At 39.3% G+C, this 19,042-nt stretch overlaps 2 protein-coding genes across 5 annotated transcripts; one reads left to right on the top strand and one right to left on the bottom strand.

The window, feature by feature from the left end:
* The first annotated feature begins 4,457 nt into the window (after positions 1-4,457).
* Positions 4,458-16,226, top strand: fxr1 (fragile X mental retardation, autosomal homolog 1). 4 transcript variants are annotated; one of them, XM_041039981.1, is made up of 18 exons: positions 4,477-4,532; positions 7,209-7,261; positions 7,368-7,461; positions 7,559-7,630; positions 7,820-7,968; positions 8,222-8,315; positions 8,470-8,586; positions 9,322-9,492; positions 9,833-9,911; positions 10,230-10,339; positions 10,502-10,588; positions 11,890-12,115; positions 12,349-12,442; positions 12,660-12,778; positions 12,888-13,097; positions 13,313-13,390; positions 14,152-14,234; positions 14,437-16,226. In XM_041039981.1, the coding sequence occupies exons 1-18, from the start codon at positions 4,482-4,484 to the stop codon at positions 14,626-14,628; spliced, it is 2,079 nt and encodes a 692-aa protein (XP_040895915.1). In that variant the 5' UTR covers positions 4,477-4,481; the 3' UTR covers positions 14,629-16,226. The 4 variants fall into 4 exon arrangements, with proteins under 4 accessions (XP_040895916.1, XP_040895915.1, XP_040895914.1 ...); XM_041039980.1 differs by having other exon boundaries at positions 10,496-10,588; XM_041039979.1 differs by having other exon boundaries at positions 10,493-10,588.
* dnajc19 (DnaJ (Hsp40) homolog, subfamily C, member 19) lies at positions 16,132-18,830 on the bottom strand. Its single transcript, XM_041039983.1, has 6 exons — positions 18,714-18,830; positions 18,230-18,281; positions 17,799-17,872; positions 17,604-17,683; positions 17,375-17,445; positions 16,132-17,175 (listed from the first exon to the last, which is right to left on the bottom strand). The coding sequence occupies exons 1-6, from the start codon at positions 18,714-18,716 to the stop codon at positions 17,105-17,107; spliced, it is 351 nt and encodes a 116-aa protein (XP_040895917.1). The 5' UTR covers positions 18,717-18,830; the 3' UTR covers positions 16,132-17,104.
* Positions 18,831-19,042: the final 212 nt, after the last annotated feature.

Raw genomic sequence — 19,042 nt, 5'->3', positions numbered from 1 at the left:
AGAAAGAAGGGGAATGAATATTGGTGCCAAATAATGTCTCGTCATTACATTTGATTTTTGTTAGAGGATAATCATGGGCAGAAAGACAAAATTGCATTCTTATCTAATTTAGCCTAATTTTAAAAATGATGTTGTTGTTTGGAGAAAGAACATTTGTGCAGGCCTTTTTCACAAGAGAGTGAGGAGGAGGATAGAGTTTGAAGTGTGTGTGTGGGGGGGGGGGACTGCCTGTCTGCAGCTCTCTAAACCACTTAAGGGACACTGTGTTTCAAACTGGCATCGCTAACGCATGATGTTGTGGAGAATATATCAAGGCCAAATAATAGTCCTTGAAACGGGTGAAAGGGGATGTGAGAACTGAGGAGGGTCAGACATGTGGAACATGTGTATCTGTCTTCCTGTGTGTGTGCATGTATTTGACTACAGCAGGAGCAAGGCAGAAAGCCTAATGGGAGTGGGCTTAACTCTTGCACACAGCCTCGCTACATATCTGATTACTGGGACCAGTAATTTTCTTTCCTTAAATAAGGAAGAAATTGGATAGGATGAATGAAATTTGGCTGTCATATTGCAATGATGGTGCAGCAGGGAGATTATGTGTTTCACATAATCGTTCATCATTTCCCAACCAGTGTTCGGGCTTAGCATAATGGAATTGGTAAACTGGTTTAAATCAGAACGTGAGGACAGACTATCAGGCAGACTGTGAGGGTCTGTGGTAATGTCTTCAGACCAAGCTGAATATTTTCACCACAGAGCTGCACACACACAGCACACAGCACAGAGACCACACCACAAACAGTACAGGAACACGCTGTCTCCATCTCTGCCTCAACACAGAGTCAGAATACATCAAAAGATGCCTCAAAACATCCTTAAAGATACATTTTTAATTTTTTTTTGCTGTTTTAAGTTTTTTACATGCAGTGACTTGAATACTGAACTGTACACCGTTTTTCATTGCATTTACTAGAACAGTGTAATTTCTGTGCCTTCTGCTTAAATAATTAAGACTTTCATCTGTAGCCACTGCAGTAAATCAGCCACAAAAAACCCTGCAAATATTTTACTTGCCCTATTATATTATATTATATATATTTTATATTATAAAATATTCTTTATTTTGCATTATGTGTTTAAGTATAATAGCTTCTTTTAGGTACTGCATTTTTATTTGTTTATCTTTTTTTTCTTTAATGAACTGTGTTGACCCACACTTGAATTTCATATGAGATGCAATAAAAGTCAGCTCTTTATAATAAATCTTCATCAAGGGTCATCGTGGAATAAAGTCTAAGAAAACTCAATGACAATTGAGACTTTATGTTAAATTATAACATGGCAAATATTGATGTCTGAAATGGATGTCATATATACCTCAAATTCTCCATAATATATTATTATTGTCATCCTCATGTTATCTTTAATTTTAAAAAAGTGAGACAAAATACTTTATCCTACAGTACCTGTTGATCTGTTAAACAACACCTACAAGGTGCTGTTTCTCCTGGCCCATAATTTATTTTTCCCTATAAATTACAGGTATATTCACACACATAGTTAAAGAGAGTTTGACTCACAGATGGAAAATAAGCAGCTTCAGTTTATCATAATTGAAAATGTAGATGTTCACTGCTGAGAGCCTCTCACAGAATCGTAGTAAAGATAAATATGGATTATACATAACAGTTTTGTCATGCCATGCAATATTAGATATATCTAAGGACCTATGAAATTAATTTGATTGTGATATGTAGCTGTTTACAGTCATTTGTTTTGAACTAACCCAACTTGACAGGCAGCTTTTTTGAGTACAACACTGACCAAATCCAAAACAGCTCCAGTTATTTCTTGTAACAAATTTCTAATAACATTACACTGAAAATGTAAACCTGATCTATGATCTAAACCTTAGAAACAAGTGTTATGTATAGCTTGATTTTACACTGAGATGTCCTGTTGAAGTTTATTTTAACTTCAATCCTTGCAGTGAATCTCTGGTGCTGTCTCATGGTGGTGCTAAATCAGAATAAATATCTCCTGTAAAGCAGAGAATCGTCCCCAGGAGGAGAGTAACTGTCGGCCACTAGGTGTCACAGTGGCTGTTTCTAAAAGATGTGCCAGAGGCTGCTTTCTGTTTGACTGAGTTAATGTAGAGTCTAATCAGTATTTGTCTACAAAATCTAGAGTTGCAAAGCAGCCTTGTATATATACTGTATATACCTAAACAAATGGTTTCTAACATACACCAATGCTCAACTGCATGAGCTATATCTCATGATGAAAGAAGGACCAAATAATGTTGGGATCACAGGCCATTAGCGTCACCTGAGCCCTGGACATCAGCGTATTTTCAGTAAAGTACTTTTATTATTAAAAATGTGATACTGTGGTAAGCTTGAGCCTTCAAGATAGCTGCATTTTATCTTACAGCTTTCACACTACACATTATTTCTTCCTCTGTGAGGGATGAGTGAAGGTTTGCTAACATGATTATTAATTATAATAATCATTATAAATCTGACCTGACTTTTTAAATATGTTTTTATCAAACTAAATATGTTATTAGTAAACTGGCTGTTAAACAGGCTCATGCCCCAGCTAACAAAGTTGAGCATGGTGATTCTTTGTTATATTGCATTAGTACATCCAGATCCACAACACGTCAGTCACATGATCAGAGAAATATCAAAATTAAGAGTCTCAATAAGGCTTTTACTGCAAGGTGAAAAACGCTCCAGTGAGTCACTGTCTAGATGTTAGTAGATTTATAGTCAATTATCAGAGAATGAAATGGCAGCTGTTTTGAAAATTAATTTGAAAATTAATTTTAAGGCTTTAGATTGTTCGACAGGTCATTTCAGGATATCACTTTGAGCTAATTCTGATGGGAATTTCTCACCATTTTCTTATGTTTTACAAACCAAACACCTAATCGATTGATCAAGAAAATAATCAGCACATGAATCCATAATGACAGTATCACTAGTTGCAGCAAAAAATACTGTTGTTAAAATAGTTAAAAATTAGCTGTACCTCAACCAACTTTCAATCAATTAATGTTATATCATAGCATAACACTCAGAGTCCATTTCTCTATTTTGAGTAATTTGTCAAGATGTCAGTGGTACATGTTTTTTCCACTGTTTTCACGCTCATTAGTCCATTCCGAAAACACTGTTGCTGTTTCATTCTGGAAGATTGAACTCTCTCCAGGACTGATGTGCTTCACCGCAGGACAAATGTCATCACTCTGTGTGTGACTTTGAACTGACTTACATTTACAGTGGTCAAACTGTGACTGGGAAGGGATCCACTGGACCAGATCCACACCTGTAAAATAGAGCAGAGCAACCAGAGCTCTTCACAGAAAATGAGGTGAGGCCTCTATCTTCTTCCTCTTTTTACTTTTTTAGTTGAGCACAGTAAGTGCCTTTTCACAAGAGGATGAGGGATGATTCACGAAACGTATAATTTTTCCTTTCCCCTGTATTTTTGTATTGCATCACTAGTGAGGTTGTATTTTAAGGTGCAGTAGAAGGTTTAAACACTGAGTCTGTGTATTAAATTTGAAAATTACTGTTGACATATTAGTAATATATAGCGAATTCACCAATTCAGGGATTTATGTTAAATTGTTTAATAAAAAGAAACACATGCACCTGTAGTGGTTATTAGGGTCGTGTGGTGGAAAGTTATCTTTGTCATACTCCTACGCTTACGTCCAGGATTACAGCATTTCATAATAAAAGACAACAGAGTAAGACTTCACTGGGATCCTGTTTTATTTGCAGACAAATAAGCCCACTCTGTAGAAGTAACACAATAAAACTTTAGAAACCACAAGGTACAGTTCACATACTGTATGTACAGAAAAAGGTTGCTCCAGTGATGAAACCATAAACAATATTTTTTCTTACATCACTGGAATTGGTATGAGTTTCATTTTATTTTGCTGCCCTCTTGTAGAACACTGTAACTTGAGTTTTGGAAGGCATTCTACAAATAAAGATAATTATTATCAGTATATCACTCTCAAAACACTGAGGCTCTAATGTTGTTTTAGAAACATGAACGTGTCTGTCAGACCTTGTCAATTTTTTTTTTTTTTTAATCAAACACAACAATATTTGTTTATTTATAATGCTAAAACTGTAAAATTAATAAATGGGAAGTATAACCAGCCTTTTAATTTCAGGCTTGTTGAAGGCCTGACCCATGTTGGGCCCTGGGTCCTCAGTTCCACCAAACTGTCTAATACATAGATACTACAAAAATACAGTGTATAGGCATTAAGCTGCCAGCACAAGTAAACACATTATAATTTTTCTTTTTATATGAGTTACTCACATTTGTATTGCCAGTGAATACCGTATAAATACACTTAATCTACACTGGAGCAATCACTTCTCACCTGTCCGGACTTCTCCCCTGATGCTTCAAGGAGCACCTGTCGTCCCAACATCCTTTGCGTGTCCAATATGGAAGAACTGGCGGTGGAGGTCCGTGGCTCCAACGGGGCTTATTACAAGGTAAATACCGGCTTATCAACACAGCATCAAACACCACTGCCTGTCACACGATACAGTATATTAGTTGAAGTCTCATGGACTACGACAACAGGTTCCGACTTTCTCCGAAACCTCTTAACTGCTTGCCATTAGCTTGCACTAGCAGTGCTAGCCAGAATTAGCCGGCTATGCTAGCATCGCACGCCAGTCTTCGCCTTGTGTCACTTTTAAGCGACCTTTCTTTACACCCAGAATGATCTTAACACGATCTTGTCTGCAATAGCTGAAATATAAAACCGGTAAAAGCTATTATTTACTTTGCTTGGCGTTTGGTCGGAGCTCCTCCGAGCTAAAAGTTAGCTAACTTGCTAGTTGACGTCAAAAGATGTGGCTAAAGTGAAACTGTGTAAGTGTAAATAACTATATCGTTTATTCGGTGACTGGAGTTATGTAACGGTTTTTGAGGTATTTGAGTCCCACAGGATTTTACTGCATAACCATCTTATTATCATACGTGATATTTAAGAGGCACTAGAGCTAGTTATGACAGCCATTTCTTGTTGAACTGCACGTCAGTCTGTCTGTCGCTGTCTATTATTTGATACTTCATCATGCCCAAGCTATTTTTTGTATGTGTATATGTGAGCCAGCTGTTCCTTGTCAATCCTGACCAGCTGGCATGTCAGGAGAGGGGTCAGTGATACCGCAGACTTAAAAGCTATTTCTAGACTTGCTGCCTAAAGTAATAGTCCCGTCTCCTTTTCCTCCCATCCTCTTTGCTCTTTCTCTCATCTCCTTCACTGCACTGATTCCTCTTTTTCTTTTCTACCCTCTTCCCCTTCTCGTTTCACCTCTCTGTCTCAGCTTGGACCTCTCCTCCCTGCCTGTCTGTGTCAGTTCAGCCCTTATGAGTCACTTTGTCCACAACCCTGCTTGCCAGTTGCCCAGGCTGAAACTCTTTGAGTTATGGGGCTGTGTATTTCAGTGGCTCTGTTAAAGGATAGTTTTCTTTGCAACTTCCATTAAAACAACAAAATTCAGCAATGTTTTTCTGTAGTTCTCCATTCCTTCCTACATTCCTTCTCTGTCTGTAGCACTCAGTGCCAGGTCCACTGGTACCTTGTGAAGACATAAGTCTTGAAAATTGGGTCACAGATTATATTTTGAGTTTTTAAAAAGGCTGTGTATTTTTTTGCTCTGTAATTTTGGTAAACATAACCCGAGTTATAGGAGTAAATAGTGAATAGAGGGATATTATTTTCAGTGTAATACACATTTGGTTCCCTAGTGTGTGTATGTGCCAGTGTGAGGCTCATTGATGTGTTAGTAATTGTTTTTGGACAACAATGAAGCCTGTTAGTAGGTTGCAGTTGTTTTTTTTTTTTTTTTTTTTTGTCTTTTTTGTGGGAATTGTTGACAACAAGCAAGATATAATATATCACTAGCATTATACTTTAACATATTTGCATAACATGATTTTTGGTACTTCAGCTTACCTAGGAAATAGTTAAAATTGTTGTATTTTCAGAACCAGTCAACAGCAAAAAGTGAATTCATAATGTGCAAAAGACAGTAAACAAGAATGCACTCAGCTTCCTTTGTGCTGCGTGCTTTGGCACTTGGTAGCGTGTCCCTGAATTGCAAATACCGGTAGAGTCACTTTTGGCATGTTACACATGTTACACACAGGCTTTTAACCAACACAGCACACCTATATTACCCCTAAAAATTTCTTTGTCCTTTAAAAGTGTCATGCCTTGCAGATAGTGTTTATTTGCCCATGATTTAAAATATTTACCACTGAGATTTATTCCACCACGTTAAAAAATTGGATGTGAGTGGAATTTTACTTATGGTGGTCAAAGCACTGATAAATGACATCTGAAATAGAAACAATATTTTGTATACTCTGGCAATCAACAGAACGTGATGTTTTTTTTTAATGTAAACCGTTTTCTACAACTGGTAAATGGTTGGCTGAACCCACAATGAAGTATTAATATCCATTAAAACACAAGATTTAATGACTAAGGCATTAGTGTGCACTTTGAATTGGAGCACTAAAACGTGCTATTGAACTTGTATAAATTAATGCTCAGTTCTTCCAGTGAACACATTTGGATATATTTATATTCTTAAAAATTAAAACACATTGTACAACTCTTCTCCAGTACACCATGCTCATCAGGGTGGTGTTGGAGTTTTTTCTGGTTTCTCCTGCTGATTATTATTATTCTGTTAATCGACTAATTGTTCCAGTTCTACAAAATTACATTGCACTAATCATTTTAAAAATATGTATGTTTAGTTGTTTTACTCTTATGTACAATTTTTTGAATCAGCGAAAAGTAAATATTCTATTTTGTGTATAAGGAAACTGGAAAACACCGAAGGCAAGATAGACTAAAACATTTGATGAGGTGAATAAAGCACAGTATATTAGTTGGAAACAGTTGTAATGGACTCACCTCGAAGCTCACTCTGCTCTGTACCTCACAGTATGTGCTAATTATTGTGTGTAAATTATTTGTATGTCCTTCACAAAGTTAAGACCTTTCTTCAAGAATCAAAGTCAGCTGCTTCTGTGTTCTTTCTGTCCTGTGCAGTCAGTATAACTTAAATCGGTTGCTCTTCATTTCAGCCAACTATCATGTTCTTATGTGCTTACCCCTGTCTGTGTCTCTGTCTGTCCTGCAGGGCTTTGTCAAAGATATCCACGATGACTCTCTCACCATTGCCTTTGAGAACAAGTGAGTTTTTCTGCCACCTTCATAAAACATGTCAGGCTCAAAAATGTAAGACAAATGTGGGACTGCCATGTTTCCATAAGGTAAGAAATTACTGTCTTATTTTCAGTTGGCAGCCAGAACGCCAGGTGCCCTTCAGTGATGTCAGGTTGCCACCTCCTGCTGACGCCAAGAAGGAGATTGGAGAGGGCGAGGAGGTGGAGGTGAGGAGGACACACATATAGTCACTTTTTTTTCTTGTGTCTTTTCTGTCCTCGTCCCTTTCTGTCAGTGTCTTACTCTGTCTTAATCTCCTGGCAGATCCTCTCCAGAGCCAATGAACAGGAACCTTGTGGTTGGTGGCTGGCTAAAGTTCGCATGATGAAGGGAGATGTGAGTGTGATTCCATATGAAGACAAATTTCTCTACTACACACTCAATATTTAAATAAAAATGAATGCTAACAATATCAATTCCTACTGTATTATCAGCCATTTAAAGTGGCCAGTATTTTAGCTAAAATGCATTCATTTTCTTGTCTGTAGGTTTTATTTTACAAACTGAACCTGTCTGTATTTTCAGTTCTATGTGATTGAGTACGCAGCCTGTGATGCCACCTACAACGAGATTGTGACCTTTGAGCGCCTGCGTCCTGTCAACACCAACAAGGCCATCACCAAGAACACCTTTCACAAGTGCACTGTCCCTGTTCCTCAGGATCTACAAGAAGCGTACGTACAGCATGTTTACACCAAAAGCTATAGTGGTGGACAAATCTTACAATCACATACTTGTGCTCTTCACAAGTCAACAATGTATACCTTAAAGCTTTTGTATTGCAGGACTCACATATTATCTATACTTTGAGAACTTTGCATTTCTCTCAAGATTTCTCCAACCCAGTTCCCCGACAGCTGTGTGCTAGATGTAGAGCTAAACCATTTGTTAAGGATTTAACTTTTTTAAACTGATCTTGTGTCGTAGGTGCCAGAACGAGAATGCCCATAAGGACTTCAAGAAAGCCGTAGGAGCCTGTCGCATCTCATACTGCCCTGAGACCAGCCAACTAGTGATTGTGGTAACTGTTTTGCTTTAATCCTGTGGTTAAGCATGTTGGTATAGTGGATGATTCCGCTATTTGTTTCTTTCTATTTGTCATCAGCAGAGGAGCAGCTCACCATATGTTGATATCTCTTACTTTTGTTTTGTGTTTTGTGTGTGTGTGTATTTAGTCCACCAATGAGACTACAGTGAAGCGTGTGTCTTTGCTGAGTGACATGCACTTGCGCAGCCTCAGGACCAAGCTACTGCTAATGTCACGCAACCAGGAAGCTACAAAACACCTGGAGGTCAGTTGGTAACAAGAACACCGTGGTTTGGTTACTGTGATGACCTGCTTATGCAACCTTATGTCATCTCAGATGGGTAATTTTAAAGTTAGTTGGTCACCATGGTAATATTGATATGAAGGGAGGTTAGTAATTATATGATCATATAGCATGTGAAGTTACCTAAAACAATACAGAATACATAGAAAGGTTTAACAACGTTGTATTGAGGCACTTATGATGTTGGCTGTGGTAGTCAAACATGTTTTTAAATGAGACTTGGTAACACAAACATAGGTCACAATACACAACATCATGCAACATATTTTATATCATTATGATACAGCTGTGTGTAAATGCTGTCCATGTATGCTAAACACAGTAAAGCCCTACCTGAGATTTTTGTATCGTATTCTAAAAAATACTTCCTAAAGAGCTGTTGTCTCTGTTGTGGAGTTTCTGACAGTTTTATAGAAAACACTAATATTCCTGGAAATGAAAAGTTAAGTGTTCAGGATGTGTTTTGTGTTATGCGCACAGGATCTTCTAAGCCAGCTTTTTAAAAGATGAATAACAACATTTTCAACTCTTTCAACTGTTTAGAGCTAATTTCGATCACTTTCCTTCTGTCAGTTTGGGCTGTAAAATCTGGTTGGAGGATAATGAATTAATTAAAATCATAAGATTAACTTTTTAAAAAATAGAGTAATTACAAATCAAACTGTCACTGTTTTTTTTTTTTTTTTTTTTTTTAAGAGCTCTAGGCAGCTGGTGTCATCGTTCCAGGAGGAGTTTATGGTGAGACCAGATCTGATGGGCCTGGCCATCGGCAGCCACGGCAGCAACATCCAACAAGCTCGGAAAGTTCCAGGTGTCACTGCCATTGAGCTGGATGAGGAGACTGGCACTTTCAGGATTTATGGGGAGGTAGGGTGGAGTGTGCCTGAGTGTTGCTGGAATCACAGGTATTTTGATGATGAGGAAAAGGCATGAATGAACATGAGTCTTTACAACAGCAAATGTTCAGAGGAACCGTGTAGACATATTTGAGTTTTTTTGTATACTGAAACAAATATGTGTGTATGTGGGAGAGTGTGCACATGTTGCATTTTTGCTATTTTCACTGAATTTGACCAATATTTCTCTACGATTAAGTGACTCTAATCAGAAGCTGACGGTACTAATTGTAAATGGCACATACAGATGCTTACTGCTGACTATGCATGGGTGGAATGTATAATAAAGAAACTCTTGTGTTGTCATTTAGACAGCAGAGGCAGTGAAGAAGGCCAGGAGCTACCTGGAGTTTCTGGAGGATTCTGTCCAGGTGCCAAGGAACCTTGTTGGTATGTAGACATGCATTTCCTGCCTGAGCTCGGAAATCCCCAAACCAACTATTAGTCGGTCATGAGAACACTGCTGCCACATTGCAGCGTGTTATGCACGATGCATTGCAAGGCAGTCATTTGATATTAATGACACTATTTGTGCAACTGTGTAAAATAACAGTACAATTTCTGAAAATGCTGGACTCCTTCATATACCATAGTTATTTACTCCATGAAATGCTTTCAGCTTGACTAGTTTTATCATCTTTTTGACTTGCAGCTGTGTTTCATTGTTACTTGTCCCCTTATCGTCTTCTCCTTGCTGTGCGTCCTCAGGCAAAGTGATCGGTAAGAATGGTAAGGTCATCCAGGAGATTGTGGACAAGTCTGGTGTGGTGAGGGTCAGGATAGAAGGAGACAATGACACCAAGCAGCCCCGACAGGAAGTAAGCTTACTACTTCAACATGTTTCCTGCAGCTGATAAAGCTGCTTGCGTAGTGCTGATAAGAGTCACCAGTTTCATAGCTCTGTACAGAGGATATATGCTCTTGGTTCAGTCAGTCCCATACTAACATGTGCGTTGTGTTTTTGTGTTTTGTTGACACAGGGAATGGTCCCCTTCACCTTTGTCGGTACTAAGGAGAGCATTGGCAATGTTCAGGTCTTGCTGGAGTACCACATCTCTTACCTCAATGTAAGGACACCTGTGTTTGTGTGTCTGCGTGGGCGTGTGCTGAACTGGGTAAAAGGGCTTGTTTGCAATGCATGTGTGTGTATGTTTTTGACAATTCTGTGCTTTCAATCAATGCCACTTCTGACTGCCTTTTTAATTCTCATCTCTGCCAACCAGTGTTTCATTCATTTGGCAAAATGAAATGGTGCATGAAATGGACACGTTGTAATAATCTGACGGCTAACTGACATTTTCTTGGCTTTCTGCATGTCTACAGCGCTTCATACTCTTTGCCAAAGTCTAAACAGTAACACTGCTTTGATTTTGTGCTGTGCAGGTACTCAAAGTGATATCTGATGGGAAAGTATGTAAAACCAAAGTAATAACATATAGAATTTAATAAGTATAATAAACACATTGGGATACCTTGTGCCAAAAGCAAAAATTTGAACTATATGTTTATATGCAATAAATGAAAGGATTTTCAAGGTACTTCATAGCAGAAGTATAGCATAAACCTTGTATACACTTGTATGAAATAAAATTCTTTATTTGTTTGAGGAAGAGCAGAAGCCATATATTTTATGGGTGGCTACTGTTTTTGGCCATCATAAACAGTAGCCACAGCTCAGTCAGTTACAGTTACAGTCACAGTGAGGAAAAAAACCCACTGCACAAGAGCAAGTAGCGAATAGAGCTGCACTTAGTTTGAAATTTGATCATTGCCAGATTTTAAGTTTTTAGCTTGATCTATATTTAATCACCACCTCTGGTAAAGTAAGTTTAGAAAATTTCCTTGTAGAAATACCTGATAATAATAATAATGATAATAATTAATGAATTGTGAATGCCATTCAGATTAATCAGACTCATGATCATTCTTGATAATCACTTTGCAGCTCTGTGGTGTGTATTTTGCTGTGTGTACATTTTGCACTGTGTATGATTGTGTGTGTTTGTCCTGTGCTGTCTGCATGTCCTTTGCTGTGTTGGTGCTTTGTGTGTAGGACGTAGTGGAGCTTCTTGCGGAGAGCCAGCAGCTAGAGGAAGAGCTGAGGCAGATTGTGGATTATACACAGAGAACCAGCCTAGCAAGATTCAGAATAAGCAACACAAGGCGCAGTGGATGTGTTGTAGATGTGTGTATGATTCTGCATGTGTATCCAGTGATGACCCTTTAAAAAAAACATTTCTCACAGATTTGCTTGATTTTATGAAATACCAAAAAATCTAATCACGTTTTCTGTTTCTCGCTTTTCCTTTTGTCTTGATTTCCTTTGTCTTTATTCCTACCATTTCCCCTGTTTCTTTTTCCCCTATAGGAGGTTGAGCAGCTTCGTCTGGAGCGGATGCAGATTGATGAACAGTTACGTCAGATCACCCAGGGTCACCGACCAGCTGACAGGGAGAGAGGAGAGAGGGGGGAGAGAGGAGGAGGGTATAATACAGACAGCAGTGCCAATGCCTCCTCATCCTCCTTACATGTCAGTCGATCCTACAACGGTCGCGGCCGTGGGCGCAGGGGCCACAGCTACAGCACTGGATATGGTTGGCACCTTTGAAATCAGATATTCTAAATTCTGCTTACACGCTGCCAGATACTGTGTTAACGTACTCTTTGCAAGAACTTAGCACTTGTGTCTCAAGAAGCTAGAAATAAAATATAATAGTGCAGGAGCCTGGACAGAAAGAAAGATCCTACAGTGCCCCAGTATGGTTGTGTCTGTCCTAACTTTTTTGTGGTTATCTCTCTGTCTTCTTGTGTGTCTGCTTGATTTCAGGCACCAACTCAGAGCAGTCCAATGCCTCTGAGACTGATTCAGAGCGCAGGGATGAACTCAGTGACTGGTCCCTGGCTGGAGAGGACCAGGACAGGTGAAGTTTTTTTTATTTTAACAATTGAACCCAAAAATGTTCAAACATGAGCATCTGCTGTTAATGGAAGTTGGAAGCTCCACACATCCCCCACAGTCTTGTAATGCGTAGCATTTGATTTGGCAGTGGATGTTTTTTACTGTGTTTTGCATTTGCTTTTTGATCAGAGTCTGATATAGATTCTGATTCTGATTTTGAATCATTGGCTGACTTGCAGGGAGAGGGAGAGAGGCCCGCGGCCTCAGAGAGATGGTCACAGGAGGGCAGGACCCGGTAGAGGCCGCGGAGGCCCTGGAGGAAGGGGAAGAGGAGGAAGAGGATACACCAACAGTTCTGGTAAAAACACAAAGACACATCTTTATCTTGTAAAAGTCTGAACATTCAGTTTTTTCTCCAACATATGTATAACTGTAACCTGTTTGTGAATCTGACCCTGACTGTGCAGCAGCGCCTCAGAACCACGAGGATAACCATGCCTATGCAGTCCTGGAGACGAACACGGAGACAGATCAGACAGCCGATACAGATGCTAGTGAGTCCCACTTGCCTGCAAACCGCCGCAGAAGGTCTCGGCGACGCAGAACCGATGAGGACGCCACACTGATGGATGGCATGAGCGAGTCAGACAACGCCTCAATGAGTGAAAATGGAATAGGTATGGAAGTCACTTGATTTGGGATCACCATTTTTACAAAGCTGTCGCGCTCTAAATGTTGTTCTTAGAGCTAACTGGTGTTGTTAGCTGTCAGAGTTGTGTTCAGAATGTGCAGCTGTGCATCATTTCCCATTTTAAGTGTGAAAGTAGACGGTGTAGTTTAGAACCAGTTTGAGCCCCAAATCGCTCTCTTTGTGATGACCCACAACCCTTAGATGACTTGGAAGCTAAACCTCAGCGTCGCAACCGTAGTCGCCGTCGCCGCATCCGCCTGCCGGAGGAGAGGCAGCCAGGTAACCATGGCAACCTCCAGTGTGCCCTCCACCAGCCGCCATTGCCCTGAAATGCTAATGTAAAACGTTGTGCACCAGGCCTTGTGTTTGTTTGTGTGCCACCAACAATGCTAAACAAAAACTTTTAGATCTGCTTAATTATCTGGTAACTGAGTGTTGTTTGTCCTCATTGGCTTATGCTGAATGATTAAATGTGGCTGTCTGACTGGCGTATAATGACATATGCAGTTATACCGATTGTCAGCTCAATACTGGAAAACATCATTTTCTAACAAAATCAGCTATGTTAGAGCACTCACACTTGAATCGCTGTGCAGAGTCTAAGAATGCATCTTCCCCGTTTCGTCTTTTATTTCACACACACCATAATTCTCTACTAAGAACTTGGCCACAACTTGTTTTTGTGTTTTGCACCGGTGTCAGTCCTGAATTGTGTGGTGTTTGTTTAGTCTAAAATGAAAAGCTCCTCTCAGAGTCAGAGAGGGTCTTCCCTGTGTCGCCCAACTTTTGTAACCTCCTGAATACAGACAACCACGCTTGCTTTCCACAGTGGTCGGCCAGGTGTGAAAATTCCTCACATTGCAGCTGCCACCATTGTTTGTGTTCTACTAATCTACAGGGAGTGCAAGATTTGCCGTCAAAATCGTGATGAAGTTCTGAACACCTGGGACAGATTTGCTTAGAGTTCCACAGGACTCGTTAGATGAAATAATTTTGGTTTCTTCTCTTAATTTACTAAGTGTTTTCTTTTGTCTGTGTAGTGACTGTGGCCGACTACATATCCAGGGCTGAATCTCAGAGCAGACAGATGACCACCAAGGACTCCAAGAAAAACAAGGATGTGGTTAGTATTTAAATGTCATGTGTAAACAAAGTTCACAAAGTTCTTTATGTCTGCTCTTGGTACCTGACCATCACTTATTAAAGTTTTTCATTTAACCTAATTTTTTTTTCTACTTCTGAAAGTAAAAGCTGCTTTGTGATGTTTTGAATTTGTGTTAATGCATTAGACATGTATTACTTGTTCATCCCACATTTTTCTTTAGGGTAATGTGGATGCCATCGCTGAGCACAGCCCACAGTCTGCCCCAGCAACCACCAATGGTTCCAACAACAATGCTGCCGACAGTGAGGGCAGCAATACCACCAGAGCTCCCAGGTCTTCCACTGAGAGGCCTGCCAAAGTCTCCTACAAAGAAGACTCTAAGCCACAACCTGTGGTGAACGGACTCTCCTAGTCAGACCCCGGCAAAGGAAATGGTTTCAAATATTTGAACTTCTTTGGCTGCACACAATTGAATATCACTGTCTCTAGAGCAGCCTTAAAAGTGAAACATTTAAATATAACAAGCACTGTTCTTTTTTTTACTTCACAAATATTTGAAACCTTTTTCATTGCTCAAGTTTTAGAGGTCTGAACCTAAACTCCCTTTACACGTGTTCTGTCCAACTATCCATTTTATTACAGTTTTGTTTTTTTACAATAGTTCTTCCTGTATGAGCTTGCCAAAGATAGTCAAACACACACAGACTTACAGACATCTCTACTTAACTGTATTTTTCGGTCCACTCTTCATTGAGAGCTCAGGGAGAGGTTGGACTGAATGCAGTATTTATAAAATGCAGACAGGGATTCCACTCAAACCCATACTGTGGTATGAATGCAGCAGTTCTTTTTTTTTTTTTATTGGTATAAATAATATCATAGCAGGGTTTTAGAATAAAACAGTCTGACTTTTACCAGGCGGACCCAGAAAGATGCTTCCACGACCTTTTTTCAGGATCTTGTGCATCTGAAGTAGTTTGTAACTTAAATGTTCTGCATGAGCAGTACCACAGTGCAGACAGGTTTGTTGGAAACCCAAGTACGTTTGACATACATGTGATCAGCTGTTGTGCCTTGAGAGTAGATTCAACATGTTGTTGCCTGGCTCTGCACATCATCTGAAATCCTTTCACTCATTTCCGTGTTATTCGGTTGCCTTCACCTGCCACAGTTGAACCAGTCTGAGCTGTCTGTCTGCTTGTGCTATATGTACACTTAAGGCACTGTAGGCAGGTGCAGGCCAACACTGGAAGACCTTGAAAGGATTTCAGCATATCTTTATTAAATCAGGTGTGTCTATTCTTAATGTTTGTGGGGCAAATGAGTCCAGTTATCATTTATATATATATCTGTTGAGGAGTTTGACATTAGCTGCTTTGTTTTTCAATATGCAACCACTTCGTTCATAGAAGAAACGTTATTACGGAGTGTCTGGAAAAGAAACAAACCATAGAAGAGTTGTTTTCTTTGCACTGAAACATAACCTTTTTTTTTTGTTTGTTTAAAAAGTTAATTGTAGTCGAGTCGGGAAACTGGCCTGTTGCTGTTTAGTGCTGTACGGAGATGTAGCCATCAGTGCTGGGTTTCCTGGAAACATCTCATTGCTAAACATTGGGCAGTTTTATCAAATATGAGAGGAAAGATACTGATACTGCTTCCTCCCAGAAATCCAATATAATCAACAGATTCAATGCACATTTGCTGTATCTCTGAGGTTAATATCCCCTTTTAATTGCTCACTATTGCAGAAATCCTGTCGAAGCCGTAAGAACCAGACTACCCTGGTGTTGAGATGTTTCTGGAAAACCAAGCCCAGGTGACAACAATGTCATTTTCATGGTTCTTCCACAGACTGGCTGGCTGGAAACTGGTCATGACTGTTCCATTAGGGAAGGAGATTTATTTGGTTTATTTATTTAAGAAAATGTACAGTATTTAAAAAAAAAAACAACAAAAAAAAAACAAGAAAAGCTTTTTCTTGACACTAAACTACACATTACCTAGGGGTTATTTTGGAGACAGATGACAATTTGGACTACTGAGAGTTGTGACATCCAGTATGTGTTTTTTTTTTTTTGTTTGTTTTTTTAAGGATCATTCTGGTTGGTTGATGTGCAATATGTTTTGTATGCAGGTAGTTCTTAAATAAACTTGATCTTCTGTGTAGATCTAAAATCCATATGGGTCTGGCTCTCTTAAAAAAAAAAAAGTATAAGTTGAACAAATACAATGCAAAGATGGTCACATTGTTGCTGTCACGCCACTATATTTATCATTATATCCATCAAGGTCCCATAATTTCAAAAACATTCATGTACTTTTGTTTTTGAAATTATGGGATGCATTTTCAAGTGTGTCTTAAAACCAGTACTGATATACCTGTATATATGCTAGAGGAGTTTAGTTCACTGTAACTGTTCCTTCCATCCACACTGGTCACAAAGAAATCTCCCCTCAAAGCAGTTTCAATGTAAGTGATGCTGAACAAAATCTGCAGTCCTCATTCTATGTAAAAAAAACAAGTTCACCAAAAGCTGATACGATGCAGTTTGAGTGAGTCAAATCAATTCAGTATCTTCCAAAGATGTAGAGTTTCAAACAAAAATTCAAAGCAAACAAAAAGTATTATAATGTACATATGGAAATCTGAGTATTGTTTTAGTTCATGTCAAGTAGAAAACCACCTTCGACTTAACATTTGCTGAAATGTAAACAAAGTAAAATTAAAACATAAGATAATAAGAAGGGAGAGCTCCATTAACAATTTATACAGTGTGATTTTATTTGAGAACAATGAGTTAGAAAAGTTGTAACTGCTCAAGTCAGTCAGTGCAACAGCGTGAGTGAGAGCAGTGTGAAATCACATTTATGTCACCAGCATCTTCGTACTATTTCTTTGCCTGGTCTTCCATCAGATCCTTTGCTTCATTTATCTTTGCTGCTAGGTAGGGAGATCCTCCTGAGAGACACACACACACACAGACACACAATATCCATGGTTACATGCCATGAAGTTTTACTGAACCTGTGTAAAGATAAAACAAATCAGTGAACAAGGCATCTCAAACCAGGAAAGTGAAATTTGTAGCAAAGCAGACTAGAGCAGTGCACTGCAGATCTCTAACAACCAATGGGAGACTTTAAAAACTTCCACTAACCTCTATCTGGATGGTTCAGGATCATCAGTTTTCTATGGGCTTCACGGATCTTATTTTTGTTGGCTGTGGGGCTGAAAAACAGCGGCACATTAATGAATTATTATTGTAATAATGAGCAGGAATAGTAGTGGTTATCAAATTGAATTTTCTGCTGTTGTGGAGAGTACAGACAGGATAATGTGCCTGGTAGTTGAAAGAGTTACTGGTGTGGGGAAGAGTGTCCTCATACCTGACACCTAAAACAAGGGCAGCTTCTCTCTTCGTCATCTTTGGTTCAAATCCACCTCTATAGTACCCTCCTCCAAAAGCCTGCCACAACAAATACAGTTAACAGCTCACCATGATGGGTATGCAGGTGGATCCTATCAAGCACATTTCATACTAGCATTTAGAGATGTTGTTACTGCGTGCTTGTTTTCCTTACCGTCTTGGGGAAGCTCTGGAGGGCCTGTTTGACCTGAGGTTCCATCTGCTTCATTGCCTGCAAGGCATAGCGACCTGGGAGACAAAGAGGAACAGTGGTTGTGAAGGGTAAATCCAGCCAAACTCTGGCATGCTGATGGACCAACATTTATATTTTAAGACTGATACTGACCACATGTTTATCAGAATCAAAATTCATCTAGTGTAAGAAAAGCATTGCTCAGGAAGGTGAGTTGAACTAAAGGACTAAAGGATCATTTTGGAGGGTGTGTTATGTGCTGCTGCTGAACTGTACTGCATTATACAGACAGGTGTTTCTGTTATTTAGCCAACCATCACTGATAGAAATAGGGTCAACAAAAATAACAGAAACACCTGTCCACATAAGTACAGGTGTGCCAGATAACTCTAAGTTAGCTTAGAGTAACTCACCTGCAAATCCTGCTGCTGCCAGAGCCAGTCCCACTGCCACCATGGAACTGGCCTGTTGAGTCAGAGAGAGGAAGGGAAGAGATGAGAATAACGAAAACAAAAACACTGAAAGGATAAACAGGAAATCACCAGCACTGACTAGCAAACGGTATCACTGTTGCAATGTAAACAAATGGCACATTATCAAGCTGTGGCATATTACACAGCCTAAGTTATGCAATTACACACTGACGTTAGCTACATTTATTTCAAACCACTGTTTATGGTCGTTGACCACGCTAACGTTGGTTAACGGGCTAATAAAAGCGGTACATCAGACGTCAACTCGGTTTTGGTCACGTCGTGCTAGATCATGTACATCAGAGTGAAGCTAACATTAGCTTAGCCATTTAGAATGAACGGTAGCCAACGTCCTGGCAGACTCCTGATCATACAACCGATTTCAGATTGTCCTTACAGTTAGTAAATAACAAGACCGACCTACCATGTCTCTGTGTTATGTTCTGTGTCTGGTGAAGATTAGGATCATAACTTTTGACCTCTCATGTTCTCTTCACTCCAGCGTTCATGTGTTTATGCCGGAAATGGCAGGGAACTGTCGTACAACAGTGTTGCCAGAGATGTCTGATGAAAAGTTGTTCTGTAAGAGCAGCAGGGGACCTGCTCAGTATAGTATAGTATAGTATAGTATAGTATAGTTAAATCGTTCTTTTTTTCTACAAAGTCTTTTGGACAATGTTACGTTTTTTAAGCCTATGTTTGTATACCCTTTGGAAAATTAAATTTCCAAATTTCCGAATTAGTCATTAGCAG

Source organism: Toxotes jaculatrix, chromosome 6, assembly GCF_017976425.1.
Source record: "Toxotes jaculatrix isolate fToxJac2 chromosome 6, fToxJac2.pri, whole genome shotgun sequence".
NCBI lineage: Eukaryota > Metazoa > Chordata > Actinopteri > Toxotidae > Toxotes > Toxotes jaculatrix.
The sequence above is the reverse complement of the archived record's forward strand: the minus strand, read 5'-3'. Positions and strand labels throughout refer to the sequence as shown.

What these genes read in the sequence shown, in the direction of transcription:
- dnajc19 (XM_041039983.1), bottom strand. An exon ending in GGCAGCAGCAGGATTTGCAG is followed by an intron (nt 17,873 to 18,229) that starts GTGAGTTACTCT and finishes TTTGTCTCCCAG; the next exon opens with GTCGCTATGCCTTGCAGGCA. An exon ending in CCTGAACCATCCAGATAGAG is followed by an intron (nt 17,176 to 17,374) that starts GTTAGTGGAAGT and finishes TGTGTCTCTCAG; the next exon opens with GAGGATCTCCCTACCTAGCA.
- fxr1 (XM_041039979.1), top strand. Translation starts at nt 4,482, where the DNA reads ATGGAAGAACTGGCGGTGGAGGTCCGTGGCTCCAACGGGGCTTATTAC. An exon ending in GGTGCCAAGGAACCTTGTTG is followed by an intron (nt 9,912 to 10,229) that starts GTATGTAGACAT and finishes GTGCGTCCTCAG; the next exon opens with GCAAAGTGATCGGTAAGAAT. An exon ending in GCTGGAGAGGACCAGGACAG is followed by an intron (nt 12,443 to 12,659) that starts GTGAAGTTTTTT and finishes GCTGACTTGCAG; the next exon opens with GGAGAGGGAGAGAGGCCCGC.